The 23361-nt window shown below is 35.1% G+C and overlaps 1 protein-coding gene across 3 annotated transcripts in view; it reads left to right on the forward strand.

Annotated features, from left to right (window-relative positions):
* The first annotated feature begins 815 nt into the window (after positions 1-815).
* LOC123540753 (alpha-tocopherol transfer protein-like) overlaps positions 816-23361 on the forward strand; it is a 35226-nt gene continuing 12680 nt past the window's right edge. Inside the window, exons 1-6 of one of the 3 annotated variants that reach the window (XM_045326015.2) lie at positions 816-920; positions 3355-3529; positions 9002-9241; positions 14039-14115; positions 15684-15800; positions 23033-23143. In XM_045326015.2, coding sequence (XP_045181950.2) covers positions 3379-3529; positions 9002-9241; positions 14039-14115; positions 15684-15800; positions 23033-23143 — 696 coding nt within the window. In that variant the 5' untranslated portion in view covers positions 816-920; positions 3355-3378. Of the gene's footprint in view, positions 921-3354; positions 3530-9001; positions 9242-14038; positions 14116-15683; positions 15801-21139; positions 21257-23032; positions 23144-23361 lie in introns of all 3 variants that reach the window. The other 2 variants (XM_045326014.2, XM_053526450.1) reach the window with 2 other exon arrangements.

Raw genomic sequence — 23361 nt, forward strand, 5'->3', positions numbered from 1 at the left:
TCCAATAATAAACATATAACAGGCCCTTTCCGATCATGTTAAGCTCTTTCCGATCAGCGCGCTTTATGTACTGGCGCGTATTTTGCCTATAATTCATCTAAAAATCAAAAATTCATATATTTTTTTTCGTATGTTCTTCTCTTTTTGATTTGATAAATGAAATATGAAGAAATAAATAAACAATTTCCAATAATAAACATATAGCAGGCCCTTTCCGATCATGTTAACCCCTTTCCAATCAGCGCGGTTTATGTCATGACCCGTATTTTGTCCATAATTCATTTAAAAATCGAATATTGATAATTTTTTTATCTTAAATAATTTCTTTTTTATTTGTTAAATGAAATGTGAAAAAATAATAAAATTAGTTCCAATAATAAACATATAGCAGGCCCTTTCCGATCATGTTAAGCCCTTTCCGATCAGCGCGGTTTATGTCATGACCCGTATTTTATCTATAATTCATTTAAAATTCGAGTATTAATAATTGTTTTATTTTAAATTATTTTCTTTTTCATTTGTTAAATGAAATATGAAGAATAATTAAATGATTTCCAATAATAAACATGTGACAGGCCCTTTCCGATCATGTTAAGCCATTTCCGATCAGCGCGGTTTATGTCATGACTCGTATTTTGTCTATAATTCTTTTAAAAATAACAAATTGGTAACTTTTTTTCGTAATTTATTTTCTTTTATTATGTCATAATGAAATATGAAGAAATAGTTAAATCAATTCCAATAATAAACATATGGCAGGCCCTTTCCGATCATGTTAGGCCCTTTCCGATCAAATATCACGGAAAGGGCCCTTTCCGGTATCTAGTCATGCCCCGGCTAGACACTTCGAAGAAAATTCAATATAGCGGTTTTAAGCCTGTAAACAAACGAGTGTCAAAGTATTTTGCAGGGGAAAAAAGGTTTTTGAATATATATTTATCTTATTTTAACATATTTTTTTGATAAATTGTTTGATACTGAGTATCAGTTATTGATTTTTTATTATATAATCTACACGGTATTGAGATCTTTATGTAGCATCTAAAATTCATATATTTTCGCGACATGACAAATAGGATTTGCGAATAAGGAAGTAAGCTTAATGGTTGCTGGGATTGAATATTATACAATCTGGTGATTTTTTCTATAAATTGATAACTCTTTGTAGGTAAGGAGCAGAATAAACTTATAAAATTGACTTAATTATGTTAATGTCAAAGTATTCAAGATAAAATCCATACTGGCTGGCGACCACCAAATCCGGACGACCACAAAACTGGACAGTCCCGTAAATGCTTTATTTCAGCCTTTAACCTTGTTTATCTGTTTACGATCAAATGGACGCTTGATTTTCAACAAAACAGGTAAGTTACTATGGTTAAATTTAAGTATTTTACAAGAAATGCTACATTTCATTTCATCTGCACTCAGAAGCATGTTTACATGTTGGGGAAAGTTGGAAGTGTCGTGGGGTGCATACGCAGTATTTCTGTAGGGTCCCGCCATTAAATCTAAGGGCCCATGCAAATTTGAGGTAAGCAGATGAGACGTTTCAGAGTAAACATTTAAATCGGGGAAATTCAACTTTGATTTATAACTTAGTGCATGATTTTAATACACCCTAAAACACATTTTCATATCAAAATGTTAACTTCGAAAAGTGAAATTCAAAAGATTTAGTAGGTAGAGATGATGAAATTATCGATTCGAGAGAGGTACTGTAATTCGTACAATTCTGTTATTCAGACACTATTTGACTACTTTTCCTTGGTTGAAAATAAAGTTTAATTCAATATTAAACATAAATTGAAAATCAGTTAAGTGACAACTCGCTGTCCGTAAACATGGTACTGTTTGACCTTAAAACAAGTGATTTGATGGCCCTTGGTTCGGGCCTCAAAAAATACTTGACCTAATTTTAAAAGTAAACAAATTAGCTCTTTAGTTGGGAGAAGAACCTAGCTTTGTTCACGTGAAATTTCAACCAGTACATATACCTATTTCCCGAGTTATCATGAAAAATATTCCAAAAGTGTCCGTTTTTAGGATGCCAGCCAGTACTAGACTAGTCCAAATAATTGTACTCTAGAAATGTATTATACATGACCAATTTTACATTCTGATATTACCCATTGTCTTACCTAAATTTAAGGAGAGTATATCATTATATTTTTTGACATGTCAATATCCCCCTCCTTAAATTTAGGTAAGACAATGGGTAATATCAGAATGTAAAATTGGTCTACCTGAAATTTCATTATTTAGACAAGATCTATACCAAACCTTGAACAAGTACATCCCAGACTTGTCACAACTTAGCTAGAATTATCCTGTACATCAATAGGAGAGATCGCCGTGACATCATGCATAAACATCTGTTTATATGGTGGTGGGCAAAACAAATGTTTTTACATCGTTTGTATATGGGATTGGAATTTTTAATTCTTAATAACTTTTCTGCTCATTTATGGATTTTCAAAATTCAAAAAGGTTTGAAACACTAATAATTTTCACATTTTGGTATTCAAATATCTTTTCTAAATGAATAACTGTTTTAAATGCATATATGGCCCATTTTCTGTCCAGTTTGCCAAGAACCTACATTTTGTAAGAATTACTTACAATCTCTTTCAATGTGTACCCGAGTTGTAATTTTTTAAAGCTTCATGGACAGGCTATGAATTATTTTAATATTAAACATATTAACAATTTCGACATGAAAAGAGCGGGGTTTAGTGTCCCTTGCCAACTTTGACTTGAAAAGAGCGGGTCCTAGTTCGCACTCCGGCTCTTCCCTGTATATTCCGCTTATAGGATTTCATTTTTTTTCATTTTAGAAAATGAGACATATCTATTTAAATGACATATAATTTTACTAGCGGTGTAATGGTGTCAGATATTAACAAAGGTAAAGCTGTATTGTGACTCGCACTACCTATTGGATCTTGCTCTGTAGTATTTTAATCTTTACCTTCACTTAAATTTCATGGCACTTGCCTTGTCCGTGTTTCTCAAAAGAGAGGAGCAACAGCCGGGTTCTCACAAGTGGGTGACTTGAGCAAAATAGAAGCTTTGGATTTTCAAACTTCGCTTAAATCTAACCACAAAGCAAAATGCAAGTAGCCAGATTTTCTTTGATGCACACTCGCTAATTGACTGTTCAGTTTGCACGGTGTCAAAATGAGTGATGAATACAAAAGCACTCCGCCTACTTCAGGTACTTTCGAGATTTTCGCGAGAAGTGTGAAAGGGACAAAAGATAGACAGAAAGCAGATAAAAGAAAAACCTGTAAGCCTGTATGTTGTGTTTTATACAGTCTTTTCTGAAATTTATTTATATTCTGCTGTTTTCAGGGCTATTGATGTTTAACTTTAACTATGGCAACAAGTAATGAACTTGATGATACAGAATATGTTTGCACACTGAGTGATGAGCTGATCATAAAAGCAGAAGTGGAGTTGAATGAGAAACCTGAATGGAGAGAGCGTGATATACAGGCACTCAGAGACATGATACTCAAAAAACCAGGTAACATTATTCATTAGTGATATACAGGCAACATGATACTCCAAACACAGGGTTAATCTATTTGTTAGTGATACATTTGTATACAGGCAACATGATACTCCAAACACAGGGTTAATCTATTCTTAAGTGATATGCAGCCAACATGATACTAAAAAACAGGGTAAATCATTCAGTAGTGATTTGCAGGCAACATGTTACTCAAAAACCAGGAAAATCTATTCATTAGTGATGTGCAAGCAACATAATACTAACAAAAACAGGATAAATCTATTCATAAGTGATATTCAGGGAACTTGATACTCAGAAACATGGTAAATCTATTCATTAGTGATATACAGGCAACAAGATACTAAAAACAGGGTAAATGTATTCGTTAGTGATATACAGGCAACAAGATACTAAAAACAGGGTAAATCTATTCATTAGTGATATACAGGCAACAAGATACTAAAAACAGGGTAAATCTATTCATTAGTGATATACAGGCAACAAGATACTAAAAACAGGGTAAATCTATTCATTAGTGATATGCAGGCAATACGATACTCTAAAAACAGGGTAAATCAGTTCATCAGTAATGTACAGGCAACATGCATGCTACTCCAAAATAGGGTAAATCAACTAATTAGTGATATATGGGCAACATTGTACTCAAAATCAGGGTAAATCTATTCACTAGTGAAATACAGGCAACATGATACTGTAAAAACATTTTTATGCCCCCGAAGGGAGGCATATTAGTTTTCAACTATCCGTCCGTTTGTTAGTTCATACGTTCGTCACAACGTTAACTTTTTGCATGAAGGCACTTTACTTGCTAACCACTGGGTTCGCACCCAGGACCTTCAAACTTCACATGCTGATAGTACTTATTGAGTACACAACCCCTACTGACTTTGGGGTCACCAGGTCAAAGGTCAAGGTAACAGGGGCCAACGTTATCTTTTTGCATGAAGGCACTTTACTTGCGAACCACTGCACCCAGGACCTTCAATCTTCACATGATGCTGATAGTACTTGTTGAGTACACCACCCCTACTGACTTTGGGGTCACCAGGTCAAAGGTCAAGGTCACAGGGGCCAACGTTAACTTTTTGCATGAAGGCACTTTACTCGCGAACCGCTGCATCCAGGACCTTCAATCTTCACCTGCTGAAAGTACTTATTGAGTACACGACCCCTACTGACTTTGGGGTCACCAGGTCAAAGGTCAAGGTCACAGGGGGCAACGTTAACTTTTTGCATGAAGGCACTTTACTCGCGAACCACTGCACCCAGGACCTTCAAACTTCACTTGCTGATAGTACTTATTGAGTACACAACCCCTACTGACTTTGGGGTCACCAGGTCAAAGGTCAAGGTAACAGGGGCCAACGTTAACTTTTTGCATGAAGGCACTTTACTCGCGAACCACTGCACCCAGGACCTTCAATCTTCACATGCTGATAGTACTTGTTGAGTACACCACCCCTACTGACTTTGGGGTCACCAGGTCAAAGGTCAAGGTCACAGGGGCCAACCTTAACTTTTTGCCTGAAAGCACTTTACTCGCGAACCACTGCATCCAGGACCTTCAAACTTCACCTGCTGAAAGTACTTATTGAGTACACCACCCCTACTGACTTTGGGGTCACCAGGTCAAAGGTCAAGGTCACAGGGACCAACATTAACTTTTTGCATGAAGGCACTTTACTCGCGAACCACTGCACCCAGGACCTTCAAACTTCACATGCTGATAGTACTTACTGAGTACACCACCCCTACTGACTTTGGGGTCACCAGGTCGAAGGTCACGGTCACAGGGGCCAACGTTAACTTTTTGCATGAAGGCACTTTACTCGCGAACCACTTCACCCAGGACCTTCAAACTTCACATGCTGATAGTACTTATTGAGTACACCACCCCTACTGACTTTGGGGTCACCAGGTCAAAGGTCAAGGTGCTGCGGGGGTATTTGTCACCATTAGTGACAGCTCTTGTTTGTAAATCAGTTCATTAGAGATGTACAGGCAACAGGATAAATCTATTCAAAAGTGATATGCAGGCAACATGATATTTAAAAACATGGTAAATCTATTCATTAGTGATAATACAGGCAACAAGATACTAAGAAAACAGGGTAAATATATTCATATACAATTATTGACTCTTTAGCCATTGGATTTGATGTAATATTCACCGGAAGAGGTGATAGCCGAGGTCAATATTGCCCTGTTCCGGAGAATATCACCTCATATCCAATAGCTCAAGTGTCAATAACTGTTTTATTATATGAATAAGTATCAAGTATTTGTTGCAACATATCTAATGTTTGAAAATAACAATAACTGTGTGAAAACTTATTAAAATTTAAATTAAGACACTTAAAATTCCTGGAATCATTGTGTATACAGTTTCTTATTGCTGAAAAATATTGTAGTTGATTGTAAACTGAGCATTTTGGCCAGTTATCATTGGCAGGGGTAACACAAGTAGCCGATTTTTTCCACTGTTCATAATTGTAACTAGAGCTACAGGTCAGTTCAACTTCCATTCTATTTTTAGAATGTTATGTTTAATGGGAAAAACCCACTAACCATTAAACATGAAATATATTTTGAAAGATGGTGAGCGGTCTCTGCCAATGAAATTAAGGTTATTTTTAGAACATATTATAAAAATTAAAATCTTTGAATTTTACATTGACATTAATGTCTGCAAAGAAGAAACTGATTTAAATATGATTGCATATTCTAATTATTTGTGCTGCTTATTGTACCCCCAACAACAAAGTTGTAAGGGTGGGGGGGGGGTATACTGGTTTCAGGTTGTCTGTCTGTCGTCTGTCCGTCAGTAGACACAATCTTGTGCACACCGTCTCTTCTCATCCCCTTGACATAGTTTAATGAAACTTCACACAAGTGATCACTTACAACAGTAGTAGTGCATGGGGCATGTTAGATTCTTTCAGAAAAAAAATTGCAGAGTTACGGGACTTTGTTTTTTGTTACTATACTATAATACATAGACACAATCTTGTGTGCACCAACTCTCCTCATCCCCTTGACACAATTTAATGAAACTTCACACAAGTGATCACTAACAACAGTAGTAGTGCATGGGGCATGTTAGGTTCTTTCAGAAAAAAAATTGCAGAGTAACAGGACTTTGTTTTTTGTTACTATACTATATACATAGACACAATCTTGTTTGCACCATCTCTCCTCATCCCCTTGACACAGTTTAATGAAACTTCACACAAGTGATTAGTAACAACAGTAGTTGTGCATGGGGCATGTTAGGTTCTTTTATAAAAAATTTTTGCAGAGTTACGGGACTTAGTTTTTTGTTACTATACTATATACATAACACAATCTTGTGCACACCATCTCTCCTCATCCCCTTGACACAGTTTAATTAAACTTCACACAAGTAATCAGTAACAACAGTAGTTGTGCATGGGGCATGTTAGGTTCTTTCAGAAATTGTTTTTGCAGAGTTACGGAACTTTGTTTTTTGTTACTATACTATATACATAGACACAATCTTGTGCGCACCATCTCTCCTCATCCCCTTGACACAATTTAATGAAACTTCACACAAGTGATCAGTAACAACAGTAGTTGTGCATGTGGCATGTTAGGTTCTTTCAACGACAAAAATTGCAGAATTATGGGACTTTGTTTCTTGTTAACATACTATGTACATACAGTCTGCATATGCAATCTTGTGCGCGCCTAATCTTCCGAACCCTTGCACACAATTTAATGAAACTTTACACAAGTGATCAGTACCAACCCTAGTTGTGCATGGTGCATGTTACGTTCTTTTAGATAAATATTCTGCATAGTTATGGGACTTTGTTTTTTGTTACTATATTGTATACATACACAGTCCACATAATTATGCAATCTTGTGTGCATCAAATTGCAATGTACTGTGTCAGTGCATGTGGGAGGTACATTCATCATCTTTAGTGATAGCTCTAGTTTTAACAAAGGTATTTTGGGCCTCTAAAATTCTATATTTCTTTGCTTTCCAACAAAAACAGTCGCACATGCAAATCCATCAAAATTTATCTTCAGTAAATATGTAATTGTTTTTTTTCTCGAGTTGTTTGAAAGATAAAACTTATTGGATTTGTGTGAATATTATTTTGTGAATTTGCCCAATTTAATTTTATGCAAATTTTGACTTGTCTACTTCATGAAAAGTTAAAATAGAAATGTATCTGTATATACCATGTTATGATGTAGAAACTGATACTATTGTAACAGTCTTTTTCATGGAAACTCTGGATATATGACAAACTTGCAAATATTAAATTAAATAAAGTTCTTGCAAAAAGTGAAAATTTGACTGCAATAAGGTATAAACTGCAGAAATTTTCTTACTTTATTTTCTAAATTGGAACAGCACTCATTTAAACATCAATGACTCAAGTTGATATAATTTAATCTTCAGTCTTATATATTGTCTACTTTAGGATTGCTCTAAACCCTTTTTAGAACGCCAGAGTTTTGCCCTTCCTGTTGCAAGTGATTTCTGTTTTATTGTACATAATTTCTTCATTGAACTACTGAGCACACTAAAGAAACAACCCCTTTATGGAAAATTGACACATTGCCAATATTTATGTCTCACACACACAGTGGTGCGGGAGACATATTGATTTACTCCTGTTTGTGTGTCTGTCACAAATATTGACCGCATTCTAAGTCAAACATTTCTCATCTGATCTGCACCAAACTTGAACAAAATGTGTTTGCCAATAAGTCTTCGGCCAAGTTCAGTAACTAGCCAGATCGGCCCAGGCACTTCGGAATTATGGCCCTTGAAACTTGTTTTTAGCTCAACTATTCGAAGAAAGTCTAGCTATTCTACTCACCCTGGCGTCGGCATCGGTGTCGGCATCGGCGTCAGCATCACACCTTGGTTAAGTTCTTGCATGCAAGTACATACAGCTATCATTCAAAGGCATATAGCTTTGAAACTTATTTTTTCTTTTTCTAGGTCAATTACCAACCTCACTGGGTCAAGTTCCATAACTCTGACATGTATTTTGAGCAAATTATGCCCCCTTTTGGACTTAGAAAATTCTGGTTAAAGTTTTACATGCAAGTTACTATCTCCTAATCTACTAATGCAGAAATTGAATTGAAACTTCACATGTGCCTTCGGGGTTATAAAACTAGTTGATAGCACCAAGTCCCATAACTCTGACCTTCATTTTGGCCAAATTATGCCCCCTTTTGGACTTAGAAAATCCTGGTTAAAGTTTTGCGTGCAAGTACATACAGCTAAAAGGCATATAGATTTGAAACTTATTTTTTCTTTTTCTAGATCAATTACCAAACTCAAAGCAATGAAAGTCTGATTAGGCAGTTATGGGAGACATGCGCTTTTCTCAATAGCAGCTCTAGTTGAAATTGATTTCAGTTTCTCTGGTGATATACACATTAAAAGGTTAAATTCTATTTGTTTCATTTCAGAGTTGAAGATCAGGATGGATGACGCCTACTTACTGAGATTTCTACGTGCCAAGAAATTTGATTATGATCGCGCCTTTAACCTTATTATGAAACATTTCCGTATGAGGGCAGATGAAAAGAATAAGCAGTTGTTTGAGAATTTACGTCCCTCTGCAGTAAAGCATGTATTGGACGCAGGGGTAACTGGTGTATTACCTCACAGGGATAGACAAGGGAGGAGAGTCATGATATTTAGACCAGGTATGCCTATATTATGGAAGAAAATTCTGCAGTCAAATTTTAGCTTAAGGTATTAGACCCCTAAAAGTAATGTTTAAAAAATGGCATTTGCTTGGTATATTCTTAAAGTTGACTGTGCTTTGCATTCTGTTGTAAGTTTTTAAAAACTTTTACCATGCAGTTTTTTTTTATAAATTTTGTGTAATTTATGGTATTTCCTCAAGCTCAAGTAGAGACAGTTTTCAAAGTCATCCAAAATGTTTGCAGAGAATTCATTATACCATTATTTTTTATAAAAGAAACATCAGACTATTGCTAAACAATTATAAAACTGTCGATATCATTTTTTTCTAGGGTGTCTCAAGTAAACGGATTTAATGAGACAGAATTCTAACTCCATCATTGAAAAATTAAGGTCGAATCCTGCGGGTCTGTTTTGAAATTTGCTCACTTTATTCAAAAATATGGTTGGGGCAGAAGTAAAACCTACCTACATTTCTTCCACAATATGTAATCTAAAGAATGAAGGCAAAATAGAGAACTTTTACCGCATGTAACTCAGTATTTTTAAAGATGTCTAACTCTATCGCTTCTGTTTCAGGGCTAAATTCACTTTGAACAGCAAGAAATCGTTTATCAAATGAATTTTTTCTGCTTTTGTACAATAAATCAATAAATAGTCTTGAAAGAAGTAAAACCTTATTAGAAAAAAAGGAAAATAAGGGGGAAAAAATTTGATCCCAGTGGGGCTTGAACCTATACCCCGCTGAAAATTGCAGTCAAAGTAGGTTTATGGTAGGAATTGAATACTCTTCAAAAAGGAGGTACTCTATTATGGGCCTAATACCTTAATGGTAGATAAGAAAAATTCTTTTGCTGAGATATTTTTTTAATATGCAACATACAAGAAGAATTTTTATTTAAGAAATAATTTATAGCAAAAGAGTGCTTTAACACTATTTTTGCAAGGTGGGCGGTTATACGTCTAGCGTAATAATTTCACGAGGGCACAGCACTCGTGAAATTATTTGTACGACGTATTACCGCCTGAGTGTATAAACAGTGTTAAAACATGGTTTTGCTATAAGTTATTGTATCCCCCGACAACAAAGTTGTAAGGGGGGGGTATACTGGTTTCAGGTTGTCTGTCTGTCCGTCTGTCTGTCTGTCCGTCTGGTCGTCTGTCCGTAGACGCAATCTTGTGCGCACCATCTCTCCTTATCCCCTTGACAGAATTTAATGAAACTTCACACAAGTGATCACTAACAACAGTAGTTGTGCATGGGGCATGTAAGGTTCTTTTAGAAAAACAATTTGCAGAGTTATGGGACTTTGTTCTTTTGTTACTATACTATATACATAGACACAATCTTGTGCGCACCATCTCTCCTCATCCCCTTGACACAATTTAATGAAACTTCCCACAAGTGATCAGTACCAACAGTAGTTGTGCATGGGGCATGTTAGGTTCTTTTATAAAAAAAATTTGCAGAGTTATGGGACTTTGTTTTTTTTGTTACTATACTATATACATAGACACAATCTTGTGCACACCGTCTCTCCTCATCCCCTTGACACAATTTAATGAAACTTCACACAAGTGATCAGTACCAACAGTAGTTGTGCATGGGGCATGTTAGGTTCTTTCAGAAAATTTTTTTGCAGAGTTATGGGACTTTGTTTTTTTTGATACTATACTATATACATAGACACAATCTTGTGCGCACCATCTCTCCTCATCCCCTTGACACAATTTAATGAAACTTCACACAAGTGATCAGTAACAACAGTGGTTGGGCATGTTAGGTTCTTTCAGCGACAAAAATTGCAGAATTATGGGACTTTGTTTCTTGTTAACATACTATGTACATACAGTCTGCATATGCAATCTTGTGCGTGCCTAATCTACCAAACCCTTGCACACTATTTAATGAAACTTCACACAAGTGATCAGTACCAACCCTAGTTGTGCATGGTGCATGTTACATTCTTTTAGATAAATATTCTGCATAGTTATGGGACTTTGTTTTTTGTTACTATACTGTATACATACAGTCTATATACACACAGTCCACATAATTATGCAGTCTTGTGTGTGTCAAATTGCAATGTACTGTGTCAGTGCATGCGGGGGGTACATTCATCACCTTTAGTGATAGCTCTAGTTTCAATTCTAATGTGCCTTTAATCTAAAACAGTAGATAAAGTATAGTAGTGCTCTCTCTGGTCGCAACAAAAACATTGACGTATCTGCATGTAAACGTGACGTCATTCTAGCGTAAGCGTGTTTTAACAGGGACAAGCATATTAGGTTGACTTGAGGGAATTTGTCTACCTGGTTGTAGGGATTTTTCATTGGTAGAATTTGTCTATAAACCTTGAAATGACAAACTGTTTTGTAACGAAAATGATAGGATACAGAAAAAATTATTATTTTTTGTAATGATGTATTCAATGTATGTTAAATTCTTAAGTTTTTATTTCACTTTGACTGAAACAATCAACATGCTGGAATATTTTTTTGATTTTAGATAAAAATTTAATTCCTTGTAAGATCGCAAGCTTAAGTAGTTATAAATCTTTTGGTTATTTTTAGCTCACCTGTCACAAAGTGACAAGGTGAGCTTTTGTGATCGCGCGGTGTCCGTCGTCCGTGCGTCAGTGCGTCCGTGCGTCCGTGCGTCCGTAAACTTTTGCTTGTGACCACTCTAGAGGTCACATTTTTTGTGGGATCTTTATGAAAGTTGGTCAGAATGTTCATCTTGATGATATCTAGGTCAAGTTCGAAACTGGGTCACGTGCGGTCAAAAACTAGGTCAGTAGGTCTAAAAATAGAAAAACCTTGTGACCTCTCTAGGGGCCATATATTTCATAAGATCTTCATGAAAATTGGTCAGAATGTTCACCTTGATAATATCTAGGTCAAGTTCGAAAGTGGGTCACGTGGCCTCAAAAACTAGGTCAGTAGGTCAAATAATAGAAAAACCTTGTGACCTCTCTAGAGGCCATATTTTTCATGGAATCTGTATGAAAGTTGGTCTGAATGTTCATCTTGATGATATCTAGGTTAAGTTCGAAAGTGGGTTACGTGCGGTCAAAAACTAGGTCAGTAGGTCTAAAAATAGAAAAATCTTGTGACCTCTCTAGAGGCCATACTTACAAATGGATCTTCATAAAAATTGGTCTGAATGTTCACCTTGATGATATCTAGGTCAAGTTCGAAACTGGGTCACATGCGGTGAAAAACTAGGTCAGTAGGTCTAAAAATAGAAAAACCTTATGACCTCTCTAGAGGCCATATATTTTATGAGATCTTCATGAAAGTTGGTCAGAGTGTTCATCTTGATGATATCTAGGTCAAGTTCGAAAGTGGGTCACGTGCCATCAAAAACTAGGTCAGTAGGTCAAATAATAGAAAAACCTTGTGACCTTTTTAGAGGCCATATTTTTCATGGGATCTGTATGAAAGTTGGTCTGAGTGTTCATCTTGATGATATCTAGGTCAAGTTCGAAAGTGGGTCACGTGCCTTCAAAAACTAGGTCAGTAGGTCAAATAATAGAAAAACCTTGTGACCTCTCTAGAGGCCATATTTTTCATGGGATCTGTATGAAAGCTGGTCTGAATGTTCATCTTGATGATATCTAGGTCAAGTTTGAAACGGGTCATGTGCGGTAAAAAACTAGGTCAGTAGGTCTAAAAATAGAAAAACCTTGTGACCTCTCTAGAGGCCATACTTGTGAATGGATCTCATAAAAAGTTGTCAGAATGTTAATCTTGATGATATCTAGGTCAAGTTCGAAATGGGTCAGTGCCATCAAAAAGTAGGTCATAGGTCAAATAATGAAAAAACGTTGTGACCTCTCTAGAGGCCATTTTTTTCATGGATCTTATGAAAGTTGTCTGAATGTTTATCTTGATGATATATAGGTCAAGTTTGAAACTGGGTCAACTGTGATCAAAAAGTAGGTCAGTAGGTCTTAAAAATAGAAAAACCTTGTGACCTCTCTAGAGCCATACCCTTGAATGGATCTTCATGAAAATTTGTCAGAATGTTTACCTTGATGATATCTAGTCAAGTTTGAAACTGGGTCACGTGCCATAAAAAACTAGGTCAGTAGGTCAAATAATAAAAAACCTTGTGACCTCTCTAGAGGCCATACTTTTCATGGGATCTGTATGAAAGTTGGTCTGAATGTTCATCTTGATGATATCTAGGTCAGGTTTGAAACTGGGTCAACTGCGCTCAAAAACTAGGCCATTAAGTCTAAAATTAGAAAAATCTTTTCACCTCTCTAGAGGCCATATTTTTCAATGGATCTTCATGAAAATTGATCTGAATGTTCACCTTGATGATATCTAGGTCACTTTCGAAACTGGGTCACATGCGGTCAAAAACTAGGCTAGTAGGTATAAAAATAGAAAAACGTTGTGACCTCTCTAGAAGCCATATTTTTCATGAGATCTTCATGAAAATTAGTGAGAATGTTCACCTTGATGATATCTAGATAAAGTTCAAAACAGGGTCACGTACCTTCGAAAAATAGGTCAATAGGTCAAATAATAGAAAAACCTTGTGACCTCTCTAGAGACCATATTTTTCAATGGATCTTCATGAAAATTGGTCAGAATTTTTATCTTGATAATATCTAGGTCAAGTTCAAAACTGGGCCAGATGAGCTCAAAAACTAGGTCACTATGTCAAATAATAGAAAAAACGATGTCATACTCAAAACTGGGTCATGTGGGAAGAGGTGAGCGATTCAGGACCATCATGGTCCTCTTGTTGTTTTATGTCAAATGTTGTTGTTTCACATTAGGTAAATGGGATCCAACAAAGTATGCCATAGACGATATATTCAGGGCAAATTTTATATCTTTAACAAAGCTGGTAGAGGTAAGTGTTCCTCTTTTATTCAGAATATGATGGATTGATAAAATTTTGCGGCTCTTAATAATTCAAAGAGGAAAATATTGGTTAGTCCAAGCCCAACCTATTTTGCTCAGCAGTTTGAGCAGAAGCCATTAGTCTATATATGTGTAGGTGCAAATTTGATCATCATTAAAGTAGAATGTTCTCCTTGACAGTTTGTAAGAAGACAGTATGTTTGAAGTCACTTATCTGCTACCTCTTGTTAATGTGGAGAAGGTGCAGGGAACAAATTAATGCGGAACACTGGGCTTTAATAAGGGAATAATTATTATACTGTTTTAATATACTGTAAAAAATGTTACGCGTACCGGTATTTCACAAATAAATACATACTGACTGAAATCAAAGTATCTTTTTAATTAGATGGAAAATAATGGAAAGGGTTACTGTGAAATCATTTTTATTCGCATAGGACGAATTTTTTGTGTATCTCGGGCTAGGACCGATGCGCGAAATAAAGACCGCGTTATTATTATTTTTAATTTTATTTTTCATTTCTAAAATTGAAAATGCGTGAATTAAAGCCCGTGCAAAACAGTCCTTTTTCACATTTGTGCGGAATTTCATGCCAGCGAATTTAAATGATTTCGCAGTATTATATTAGTAGCTTGATCCGGCGTGTATTCGGCTCATGTGGATTTTACAGCGATGACCAGAGTCGGACGAAGCTACCGGCTATTACAATAACCATTATTAATTGTCATATTATCAAAATCCTGGTATAAGAAGTCTTCTTTGCTGTGCATGTTTCTTTTGTAAGAATACAGTAAGGCCCGTGATAAAACAGTGTTGTTAAAATACAGTATGACCGGAGATAATACGGCACTAATTGCTATTACAGTTTATCACCCAATAATAGAAAATTTGCAGGCAAAGAAAATTAATTGTCTCCCCTGTTATGTACAGCTGATTAGACTTAAAAGCGCTAACTCTAGTGCCGTTTTTGTAGCAAATGTACTTTATATATCATCTCCTCAGTATCTGGTTATTTATTTGTGTGCAGTTACAATAATTTTGCGCTGAAGTGAACATGTACCAGTATAATTGATGTTTTCATAATTCTCATGAAAATGTTATCAGTATTGCTCATTTAAGATAACTTGTCACATGAGCGGATTGATATAAACACTTTTATTATTTGATAAATCTGAACAAAACACTTTTAAAAAAAAACAACAACATATACATGTACAGTAAAACCTGTCTTAAGCAGCCAGCCAAGGGAGTGAGACAAAGTGGCTGCTTACAGCAGGTGGTAGCTTAATGCAGGTAATTTATAGAATCAATGACCATTTTTGTGAGACACTGACTGCTTAAGACAGGTTGGCTGCATAATAGAGGTGACCGTTTGAGCAGGTTATACTGTACTTTCATTGTCAGAATGACAGCTGTTTTTCAGCCTTATGAAGTATTGAAATAATAAGCATGTTTGTATTGATCTTCTCAGCTGACACATTATCTTAAATGATTAATAATTGCCAGTTTTGTTTGAATGTTAAATAGAAAGTTTTCTATGCTATGCTGTATTGTAGGATGACGAGACACAAATCACTGGAATAATTATGATTGCTGATTTGGATGGCCTCAGTTTGAACCATGCTAAAAATATTTCTCCATTCTATGCAAAAAAGATATCTGGTCTTTTGCAGGTGAAAGAAAATGTTGTCGCTTTCAAGTGGAATATTTTCCATTCTTTGTTAGTATTAGCCAGCAAATGTTAGACAAACTTTCCCACTCGTATAGAAATAAATGGACAAAATTGAATTAAATATTGGTAACTAAACGTTTATGTAAGTAAATTTACATAACATGCCCTCTACATTTGATTTACTTTAAATGAAATAAATTAAAATTTTAAGCCAACAGAAACATCTGTAATACATAAAAGTGACTATGTATTTTGATTACTTTTGATACTTATACATTTAAATTGTTGAAAATTCTTAGCTTAAAATGTTACGAAAGGAGGTGTTTTGTCCGCCTATGCAGAATCGAGTGAGGATTTTGTCTAAAATTTAATGCTTCATGTGTTAAATTTTCTCACAAACCATATTAGTCATGAATGCTCACTGTTGGACGTATAGTTTTGAAATTTTATGTTAAGACAATGTTTTTAATATGTTGGAGAAATTTTCCAAATGCATCTAAACTTTTTTTTAAATGGTACATCTCTTGCAGGTATTTGCTGGGATTTTTCTTCTGTTTTGTTATATTCATTAATTCAGTACATGTTGAATGAAATTCACAATTTTTTATGACAATTTCACCCTTTGGCCTTAATTTGGGTTGTGTATTAAAGGGAAAAATCATACCGATAGGCACTTCAAAGCAACAAATTGAATTTTTTTACACTTCCAGGATGATAATCTAACACTTGTTTATGCATCAACACAGAGACCAAGGTAGCACAGGTTGTAGACCCTTATCAAATAAAAAGAAAACCTGAATGATTGTAGACCCTTACCAATTTTAAAGGAAAGATTGTGTGATGTTAGCCAATATACACATTCATTTTACCTGATCCTAAATTATTACCTTACTATATTATATTAATTGTTAAAAAATTACCTTATATTATCTGTATTCATGTAGTTAGGACCACCCAATAACCCAAGAGAGGGTGCTATGGTTGAGAATGCAACCCCCTTTTCATGAAAATTTTGAAAAATTCATTCCATTAACTTACCCTTTATGCCATTTCTATACATGTATTATGTTTTCTGTAATTTTTCGGCTTGCTTCGCGCGACAACTTGCATATATTTACTTTGTGAGTTGTTGCATATGCGAATAGTCTGCATGCAAAATAGTTATTACTTTTAAATTACAAAGATCAGCGATAATTAAACTGCTATATATAAGTTTCAAATAGGTTATTGTAAATAAGGGAGGATCCAAGGGTGTGGGAGTGTAGTTACACATCAAATTGCAGGAAATACATTACCGGTAAAGATACAAAAAATTTCTTGGGGAGGGCCCACACCTGCTCAAGGGGTAACCCCCTCTCATGCTTACCCCCTCCCTCAGTCCCCACTTGCCCTTTAACGGCTTGTATTCATACCCCCTCCCTGAAAATCCTGGCTATGCCTATACAACCCCACTCCCCTATGAAAAAAATGTAATGGAATATAGCTTCTGAAGTGTCAATATTTTGCAGACAGATAATAAAGTACATACATTTCTTAATTCTATATTAGTTTTAAGATGTTGACCAAAATACTAAAATTAAGGTACAACTTTCAAAATGAGAAATCCTTCAGACTGATTGTGTAACAGCAAATTGTTAGAAAAGCATGCTAAACAGGGAAATTCAACGTTCTAACATGTCTATAGATTTTTTTCTTGTCAGTTAAACAAAAGGAAATCGAGTTGGAAAATTTGGAAAATTTATGAAAATATTAGTACATACTCGCTATATACATGTATGTTGGCTTTTTATAATTATTTCAGTATTTTTCTTTCCAAATACTTTTTTTTTTGGATGGCTTGTGTATGCAGTTTTAGTTGTTTTTGTATGCATTTGTCAGTATAGATTAATTTTTCCTCTATTTTTGTTTCAGATTGATGTTTTTGCTTTCATTTATGAAAAATACAGTATATTTTAGCTTACTGTTGTGTCTGTTTAGTCAGTTAGTTAAAAGGGACTTGCCTCCAGATTTATGTCAGATTTTTGAAAAAAGAGACTACATTGAAACACCTCCCTTACAAGCATTTAAATGACCCAAGCACTGGGGCTTGTGATCAATTCAAGAAGTTCCTGTCATTTTCCTTATGTTGGTCTCATATATTTGGATCGTTGAAAACCTTTGATAACTTCAGCGTTTTACTTATCCCCTTGTGTGTACTTGAACGATCCATGTTTTACTGTACTCTGCTTTGTTACACACTGTAAGTAAAGTAAAAAAACCGTATGAGTCAATAAGTTATTGGTGGCATTTTCAGTTGATTTAAAAATACACACTTGCTTAGTGTGTAAAATAATTAGAAATAATTCTAGAAAGTGTGAGGTACTCAGAAATAACTTATAAAGTTTAATCTTAAGATTATGTGATTTTGTCATCTCAGGTTGTTATGGAAACCATTATTGCTCGTATGCACTACATATTAACAGCTGAAGAAAACAAGACTATAGAATTACTTGGAAAATACTGATTATCATTGTAGATCCACTACCTTAATTAACTCTTGATTTGAGCTGCGCCATGAGAAAACCAACATAGTGCGTTTACAACCAGCATGGTTCCAGGCCAGCCTGCGCATCCACGCAGTCTGGTCAGGATCCATGCTGTTCACTTTCATAGCCTATTACAATTAGAGAAACCATTAGCGAACAGCATGGATCCTGGCCAGATTGCATGTATTTGCAGGCTGGTCTGGATCCATGCTGGTCGCAAATGCACTATGTTGGTTTTCTCATGGCGCGGCTCATTTATTATTTTAAATTCTCAGCAGGATTTTTTGTTTGATATTATATTATCATGACTTTGATCTGGTGGACAGTCTCTCAAAAAATGCATGGGAAAAAAGGCTGTTAACCATTTTCATGTATTTTCCTGAAATTTTATTTTTTTGAGATTAGGGCTGTGCCCATATTTCCTAAAGTTTGAATTATATTTTCTTATATGGCAAGATATGCAAGGTATGGATAACAGAAAAGGTGAATGCAGAATTTTAACATGCTGTGGAGCGAATTGAGTTCAGTTTCCCCAAGGACTGACATTTCATTTATCATTATGAGTAAATGCCTCCTACGTAAATTGTATTTGACAAAAAAATACTGGTACTACATTAATCTCTTCATATTCTAAGGGGAAATGGTTGACAGCCGTTGTATATTAATGCTTTAGAAAGAAAATCAGCTTTTTCTTCCAAGCACAACCCAAAATATTATAAATTTACGATTTGTTTAATTGTTTTTAGCTCACCTGTCACAAAGTGACAAACTGCGTCCGTCGTCCGTCCGTCCGTAAACTTTTGCTTGTGACCACTCTAGAGGTCACATTTTTCATGGGACCTTTATGAAAGTTGGTTTGAATGTTCATCTTGATGATATCTAGGTCAAGTTCGAAACTAGGTCACGTGCGGTCCAAAACTAGGTCAGTAGGTCTAAAAATAGAAAAACCTTGTAACCTCTCTAGAGGGCATACTTTTCAATGGATCTTCATGAAAGTTAGTCAGAATGTTAACCTTGATGATATCTAGGTCAAGTTTGAAACTAGGTCACATGCCGTCAAAAACTAGGTCAGTAGGTCATATAATAAAAAAACCTTTATTACCTCTCTAGAGGTCATATTTTTCATGGGATCTGTATGAAAGTTGGTCTGAATGTTCACCTTGATGATATCTAGGTCAAGTTTGAAACTGGTTCAACTGTGTTCAAAACATAGGTGAGTAGGTCTAAAAATAGAAAAACCTTGTGACCTCTCTAGAGGCCATACTTTTGAATGGATCTTCATGAAAATTGATCAGAATGTTCACCTTGATGATATCTAGGTCAAGTTTGAAACTGGGTCACGTGCCATCAAAAACTAGGTCGGTAGGTCAAATAATAAAAAAACCTTGTGACCTCTCTAGAGGCCATATTTTTCATGGGATCTGTATGAAAGTTGGTCTGAATGTTCATCTTGATGGTATCTAGATCAAGTTCAAAACTGGGTCAGCTGCGGTCAAAAACTAGGTCAGTAGGTCTAAAAATAGGAAAATCTTTTGACCTCTCTAGAGGCCATATTTTTCAATGGATCTTCATGAAAATTGGTCTGAATGTTCATCTTGATGATATCTAGGTCAAGTTCGAAACTGGGTCATGTGCCTTCAAAAACTAGGTCATTAGGTCAAATAATAGAAAAACCTTCTGACCTCTCTAGAGGCCATATTTTTCAATGGATCTTCTTGAAAATTGGTCAGAATTTTTATCTTGATGATATCTAGGTCAGGTTCTAAAACTGGGTAACATGAGCTCAAAAACTAGGTCACTATGTCAAATAATAGAAAAAACAACATCATACTCAGTTCAAAACTGGGTCATGTGGGGACAGGTGAGCGATTCAGGACCATCATGGTCCTCTTGTTTCGTTTGTTTTTGGTTTAACGCCATTTTTCGACAGTATTTCAGTCATGTAACGGCGGGCAGTTAACCTAACAAGTGTTCAATTGATGTGCATGTAAGTTTTTACATGAGATTCATTTTGGGTAGTTTTGGTATGAAAACAGGTGATTTTTTTTACCGTATATTTTTATTCCATATCCATTTATCATACAGTTTGATCCACCTAATTGGTAACCAGGTTTTTCGTGAAATGTGGCCTTTATAAACTAATGTATCATGATTCTAAAAGTCTCTTGAGAGTTGTAGTAGGATCTTTCTGAATTTTTGAAATATCTTTAAATTAATCATGTTAATTCTATGGTCGAAAATGTATTTTTCCAATTGTTTGATTTGAGCAAAATGAGTGTTTTGAAAATTTTGTTTTTTAAATTTTACAAAATGATTGCGCAGAAATGTTGCTTTTATGAAGACTGAAATGTTTTGAACGTTTTGTAACAATTCATTTTTAGATAACAGTCAAAACTGAATTTCTTAAAAGTTTTATATCAAAAATAGATAGAATTTCCTACTAGAAATACCCCCATCAAAATCATTTCTTTTTGACAATAATTTCAATATAAAATAAAAGATATTTTGAAAAATTTACAATATTACTTTTACCTGGCTCAGAGTTCTTTAAAATGATGTTTAGTATTAAATCAGATCTTTTTATTTACATTAAAATAAAAGAAAAAACCTTGTTATGAAAACGGCAGATCATACACTTACCTTGCTATTTTGTATTAGTGAAAGCTTTGTCATATAGCAATGCCCAAGAAACGCCAACATCAAACACGGCATGGTAGCTCCTTGTTAAAATCTGGAATTGCTGTTTAGTTATCTCCCTTTAGTGTGGTTTGATTTATTAAACGGTCCTTATTTTGTATTAAAACTTGTTTGTTAGGAAGAAGAGGCACAAATCAATGGTATTATTTTACTAGCTGATCTCAAAAGTATGGGGTGGAAACAAACTCGAAGATTTAAACCGCTCTTAGCTAGAAGACTTATAGGCTTGTTGCAGGTATTTTGGTATTTTACTTGTTACTTAATTTGAGCCGTGCCATAGAAAACCAACATAGTGCGCTTGCGACCAGCACGGATCCATGCTGTTCGCTTTCAAAGCCTATTGCAATTAAGGAAACTGTTAGCGAACAGATGCGCAGGCTGGTCTGGATCTGTGATGGTCGCCAACGCACTATGCTGGTTTTCTCATGATGAGGCTCATTTATTATCTATCATATGGTTAGGGACGTTAGGCTATCAATATGGGTGATACCTGGAGTGGTAAGTTTGTCATGTATACATTTTACAGAATCAATGAATTTTCTGATATCTGAATATTGATAGTCTAGTCTGTAGGCACTTCCAGTAATATTTTTTAATGCATAGAAAGGCCTCCAGAGCTATATTTAGTCATACTGCATTAATTTTTTTAACCTTTATTCTGCTGGCAGCAAGTGATACTGCCTTTGCCACCAGTGCAGACCAGGATTGTTAGCTATTCAGTCAGTAAATTTCAGTGAACACCCCTTTGAATAATAAATTGAATGATGGACCAGTCCATTTTTAGAAATTTAGCAGGCCAAAGGTTAATATATCTCTTTTCATCATTTTGATTGATTCTCAGTTAACCTTTTGGTGGACTATAATCAAACCTTGCTATGCAGCACATTCTTGCACCAACTGATTTGAAAATTATTTAAATGGCTGCACTTCACTGCATGAAAAAACTTGTCAACCTGTGTTTATTTTGATTTTTTGCATGCTCATCTTTAAAAATAGCCACTAAATTTTTGGCTATCATTCCAATGCACTGAAAAAAGTTGCAGACATATCTGAAGATAGATGAATCTCTTGAAATTTTTCCATTGCAAACTTGCAATGGTCAGTGTAATCATAAGCAGGCAAATATATTAACATTTTTCTTCCCAACTTTTTTTGCTTTGCTTTGCTTTTCTTCTTTAAAATCTTAGTCCAACCATTTTGAAATTCTTAAAACACCTTTTGGACTTTAGATTTTGATGACCTGTACTAGATTCATTAAATCTTTTTCTCATATCGTTTGTTGATTTTCAGATGGTATGCAAAAATTTAATGCTTAAGTTTGGTCTGACCTTTCCTTAGACTGAATTAAGATTTATCTTTACTCATTTAATAAGCTTTTAAAATAAGTCATTTGGTCAGAGATTTTGGTCACAGTGGTCTCAAAAATAATTCCCTGAAAATGTTTTCTGATCAAAGAATGCCTTGGCTTAGGCCTATCAGGCTTCGTCAGGTGATGGACTGTGGTTAGTAGATGACCCGTAATTTTTAGCCATTGTAGTGCAAAGGTCAAAGTAAAAGTGTCCTAGGTGCTTAAAATATATCAATTAAATGATAGTATTTGCCTTCTACAGTTAACAGGTAAGATTAGGTCATGGTCCAAGGTCATGCCATACTTCACACTCAAAAATATATACCAGGTTATCATTCAAAGTCCTAAGCCAAAAATACATACCAATGTACCTTCTTCAGGTCATCATTCAAAGTTCAAAGCCCCTGCAAACTTGATACTCTATCATAGCGCACCTAGTTACCTCAATATGGACATCATTCAAAGTTTAAGGTCACTTCATACTAGAGACTCAAAAATTTCATACCAGTTTACCTCCAACAGGCCATCACGTCAAGTCAAAAGTCACCCACTCGAGACTGAAAAATTATGTACTTGCTTACCTGCAATAAAGCATCATGAAGTGAGGTGCATAAGCGGTTTGCAAACAGCTTTTGTTTTTAATTAAAATTGTTTCAATTTCAGGATAGTTTTCCAATGAGATTCAAGGGAATTCACTATGTGAATGAACCAGTTGTGTTTGACATGGTTTTTGCTGTCATTAGGCCATTTATGAAACAGAAAATACTAGACAGAGTGAGTATACGTAGCAAAATTTCAATTTTCAACAGGTGTAAATTGTTTATCTATATATCAATATACTGCCATTGATTTTCTACCAAAAGAGTATTCTCTAGACATTAATTTTCTTAAAAATATACTTAAGAGTTTGTGTATCTGTCACTAAAGTCCTGCATTGACTGTTAGGTTGAAATTTTAAGGTTTGGCAGTATATCACCAAACCAGAGAAATAT

This window comes from Mercenaria mercenaria, chromosome 16 (genome assembly GCF_021730395.1).
Source record: "Mercenaria mercenaria strain notata chromosome 16, MADL_Memer_1, whole genome shotgun sequence".
NCBI classification, from domain to species: domain Eukaryota; kingdom Metazoa; phylum Mollusca; class Bivalvia; order Venerida; family Veneridae; genus Mercenaria; species Mercenaria mercenaria.